Genomic DNA, 4,488 nt, shown 5'->3' on the forward strand with positions numbered 1-4,488 from the left:
TGTGACACTAAGAGGGTTGAAGATGAAAAATATTTTCTCTTAGATTGTCTAACTTATAGTCATATTCAATCTTAATTTCAAATATTCATCACACTACCAATCTTATTGACCTTTGAAGTAAACAAAACTATGGTGGTGTTAGAATATTTCTTTTAGTGCTTTGCTATCATTAGAAATAAAATGTTAAAAAATTTAGTGTAATCTCTTACTTTCTTAAAGTCTAACAAATCCATAGTAGACATTAATTATAATCATCATTTCATAACCAAGTATCTTTTAAATATTTATTATATATAGAATTAATATAAATCTATTTTTATATATATCACATATAACTATTTATGTATAAAACTTTTCAACTATTTAATAACATCAATTTTAAAATAGTTGTATTATCATTTATTACATATATCTATCTATTTTGAAAATATATTTTTTCATTAATTTTTTAATATATTGAATTTGAATAATCAAAATTATTTATTTAAAAAAATATACTTTATTTAATTTACTACATATGGAGAATTTTTTAAAAACAAATCAATTATATTTGGAGAATCAATGACTAAGCAAAATAGCTCCTCATAACTGAAATACAATCTTCTTTTATTATTGTAACCCGCAAATTTTGTTATTGTAACCTCAAATTTTGACATGCAAGGCTAACAAATAGATGCATCTATTGATAAAGATAACGTTGTGGTTTGTTAACATAATTTTTTACTTTCAACAAAAACAAATAATTTCTATCCAATCAAAAGCAATTCTAAGTATTACCCTATATTAAAAGGTTAACGTAATTTCGATGACATGGCTGAGAAAATCACTTAAATGACTTTAAACTTCCTTTTAGCTTTTTTTTATATATACAAGTTTGAATGCGCTTAGTCTAACGAGACGAGAAGGAGGAGTTGCTTGAAAATTATGGAAATTTTGGTAATATTTATAAGGAATTGGACAAGGATTTTTGTAAATCCAAGTTATAATTTTTAAACTTTAAAATTTTAGGTGTCTTAAACGTTTTTGATGTGCTGAATCCATTTCCACCATCAAAAACACGATTCAAACACAACCTCTACAAGATTAAAAAAAAATTTGCCTAAATTCTCACCACCTTTAACCGTCTAGACAATTCCTCCACCACGGGACTCTCTTTGAATGTACTGTCAATTATTTGATTATTGAAGAGGAAAAAATATTAAAATAATATAAATATAAGTAAATGTTTTAACCATCCTCCCATTTCTATGGGAAGAAGAAAACAATAGACAAATTACTCGTAGATTATGCATATTTGCCCAAAATAAACGATCCTTAGATTCCACAGAGAATTATATTTATCGATCCAAACATCGCGTTTGCAAACGATCGTTATGTCTATTTTACCAAAATGTAACTACTAAACCGAAAATTTGACAGGCCTTTTGGATTTGCGTCTTCAGGTTTGGGAAGTAGAGAAATATGGTACTGCAATTGGCCTTCGTCTGATTGCAGCTTTCTCCACTCGTTTGCCGGGGGTTTCAGGGGCTTTATCGACTGTGCAGATTAGCCTGAAGAAAACTCTATCTATTGTGCATATTCAGGGGATGGGATTTGGAATCAGGGGGCAGCTGCACTGAATTCATCTCCACCACCCATCTCAACGTTGCCCCCAAGCTTTAAGCCGTCGTCTTCTTTGAATCCTTCCCGCCTAGGTTTTCCCTTACTATAAATCACGTACAGAAGCAGATGTACGGCTCCGAGGCCGAAGCCGATTCCATTTGGGATCTGTACAATGAATGCCCACATTTGTTCGAGTAATTTACATCATATACATTCTATCTGAATAATTCATATCTTAATAAAAGGCTTGAGCACTAACCCCCACAAATATATCATGCTCCAGCACTGCCCAGACTGCCCAGACTCCTCCGTTAAGGAACAGAAAGAATGACAGGGAAAAGGGCATGAATTCCACGCTTTTCGTTGTTATCACTGTTCCCTGTTATCATTCACATGCAGGCGAATAAAGTGAACGAAAAAAATTCAATACTCCACTAACTTTCCTCATAAAAGGTTCAAAGCTTGCTCGAAGTATCAGCTAAGCTGGTTATGGAAGGTCTGTGAAAAGACACACTTACCATGGCTGCTAGCGGTGAAACATACATGCCTAATGTTGAGAACACACAGAGAACTCCTATTACAGTTATTCTCGTGTGTTGATTCAGTGCCAGAAAGGTGACCAAAAACGCAGTAATAAAGAATACTATATCCACAAGTACCACCAGCACAACAGTCTTGACCTGCAAAATAACCTGAATTAAATTTGGGTCAAATATTTGGTCGTGCCTATGATGCATCTACCCAAACTAAGTCGCTTGATAACAAGTGCCACTCGTACTAAAGGGATGAGAACATAGTGAGAGTTTGAAGAAAAACATGTGTGGAGAGAGAAAAGATGAAGGTGGCTTCATCAAGTGGTAACAAAGCATAGTTACTCATGAATATGGTAGAAATGCATAGAGGAGTAGCCTGAGGAACAGGTGGAAGGAGATCTACGAGTAAGGAGATCTACCAGTAAAAGAATGATTATAATGAAGGTATCTATAGGAGGGGAGATGAGCCACATTCAAGAGAGGTTGCCAACAATGGGAACTAGTCAAAGACGAGGAGTTGACACAAGGAATACCCAACGAGGCTAAAGAACAATCTTAAAGGAAGAGAATTAGCACATGAAAAAATGTTGAGAATGATACCCAAAATGAGTGCCATATTGAAGATGGAAGTATCTACATAAAAAGGTAAGGTAATTTAAATGTTGATGAATTCAAGGATTGGATAAATATTTTGATTATGAAGAAATAGATGGCGCAAAAAGGGTGAAGTTTGTTGTCACAATGTTGAAAGGAAACATAACCTCATCGTGGGATGAAGTGCAAGATGACAGAAAAAGAAAATGAAATCCCATCGTGCGATGAAGTGCAAAATGACAGAAAAACAAAATGAAATCCCAATATTAGAAGATGAAAATTTACCATTTAAAAATCATTTTTCAGGTTAACCAGATCTTTGGAAACACGTTGCTTCTTTGAACAAAACAAAACCTAAAAATAGTACCTACCTTCAGTTCTTTGGGGGCCTAGAAAATAATACCTACCTTTAGTTCTTTGGGGGCGTAGATAATAAACAGAATCACATAAACAGCTTCAAATGCAGCAGCTGCCGCACTAACCGTAGAGATCAACAGGCCCCCAGGCTTTATTAATCCATAATATGTCCACAACAAAGTGCTCAGCAGCGTGCAGACATAAGGGAGAGATTTGAAGTCCTGTGTGGACTTGTTTTTCACTATCCGCCAAAAAGTCTTCCTGCACATCAAACCAGAACCAGCAACACGCATTAAATTGATGAAGTGCCTTAACAGGTACATATATTGAACGATTTAAAGGATCTCAAAGCTTACACTGGTGAGATGACAACAAGGAGCGCTATAATATTTCCTGCACCATTTTTCCCAAACTTCAGATAAATTTGAAAGATCACACTGCAGGCTCATATCTCAGAAACCCACATGAAAGCTTAAAGTGTTTATGCTCAGACGAGAAAGGGATTCAAGTCACTAAAGCTGCATTATATATAACTCTGATCGGATATTTTTACTGACCTATAACGCCCACAATGAAGCTTACATGTGCCTTCTCCATTATACGCTCAGAACCAATACAGTCCTTTTTTCTTCTCCTGTATAATTCACGATAAAGGAATTGGATTGAGCTTTGAAGGCCTAAAAATACAGAAATGACCTGTTGGCATATTCCAACCTGACAGTTGCAGCTATGTAGTGAGGACCACATCAAAGATGACGCTACCTATTGTCACGGGTATGGCCTGAACACGAAATCAGCACTCCTAAGCTTAGATTCAACGATACAGGTCTCGCATTTATATGTCCTAATAAAGGCTCCCATTATGGGGTGTTTGCCACTCCTGTCTCTTTCCTGTTGATATTCGCATCACCAACGTCACTCCTCGCTCAATCCATCCATCTGCCTAGTTTGAATAATGGATATTTTGCATGGTAAAGAATTTGTTTGGTTTAGGTTCGAAACTTGGTTTACCTATCTAAAAAGGTTATGCAGAGGACTTGCGGCAGTTTAGACTAGCCAAAAAAATCTAATGGCAGTCTTACTAACTCAATCCCAAACGTAATCGGCAATCTCACTGACTCAATCCCAGTGTACTCCGTGACAAAGTGCAAAGGAGGCCTAACCATTCTCTTGATTTAAAATAAAATTCCAAAATACAAAATACAAACTTCACTCCTCGGTTGGTATGTTGTTTTCACAATAAAAAGGTCAAATTTCTCCTACAGTCCGAGAATATGGAGGTCAATTTTCCCGATATGTTATTTCAGCAGATTTTTCTTGCCGCCCAAGTGTTGGATTCTTTAGATGATAATCCAGTTCATTGAATACTTTCTTTTCTCTTGACTTTCAGAGAAGGGGAGCT

At 35.5% G+C, this 4,488-nt stretch overlaps 1 protein-coding gene across 1 annotated transcript; it reads right to left on the minus strand.

Moving 5' to 3' along the window:
• Window positions 1-1,335: 1,335 nt before the first annotated feature.
• Window positions 1,336-3,683, minus strand: LOC149175593 (bidirectional sugar transporter SWEET16-like). The gene is made up of 6 exons (XM_089422900.1): window positions 3,644-3,683; window positions 3,443-3,479; window positions 3,137-3,347; window positions 2,121-2,282; window positions 1,862-1,981; window positions 1,336-1,767 (listed from the first exon to the last, which is right to left on the minus strand). The coding sequence occupies exons 1-6, from the start codon at window positions 3,681-3,683 to the stop codon at window positions 1,600-1,602; spliced, it is 738 nt and encodes a 245-aa protein (XP_089279026.1). The 3' UTR covers window positions 1,336-1,599.
• Between the last annotated feature and the right edge of the window lie 805 nt (window positions 3,684-4,488).

The sequence above is a fragment of the Pinus tabuliformis genome, chromosome 4_1 (genome assembly GCF_031772625.1).
Source record: "Pinus tabuliformis cultivar Carrire ecotype Pingquan chromosome 4_1, CPIR1, whole genome shotgun sequence".
NCBI classification, from domain to species: Eukaryota; Viridiplantae; Streptophyta; class Pinopsida; order Pinales; family Pinaceae; genus Pinus; species Pinus tabuliformis.

Bases quoted from the DNA above. Each gene is read 5' to 3' on its own strand.
- LOC149175593 (XM_089422900.1), bottom strand. From the start codon at position 3,683: ATGGAGAAGGCACATGTAAGCTTCATTGTGGGCGTTATAG. The intron at 3,348-3,442 runs GTAAGCTTTGAG...TTTGATGTGCAG, and splicing joins CTTGTTGTCATCTCACCAGT to GAAGACTTTTTGGCGGATAG. The intron at 1,768-1,861 runs GTTAGTGCTCAA...TTCATTGTACAG, and splicing joins AGCATGATATATTTGTGGGG to ATCCCAAATGGAATCGGCTT.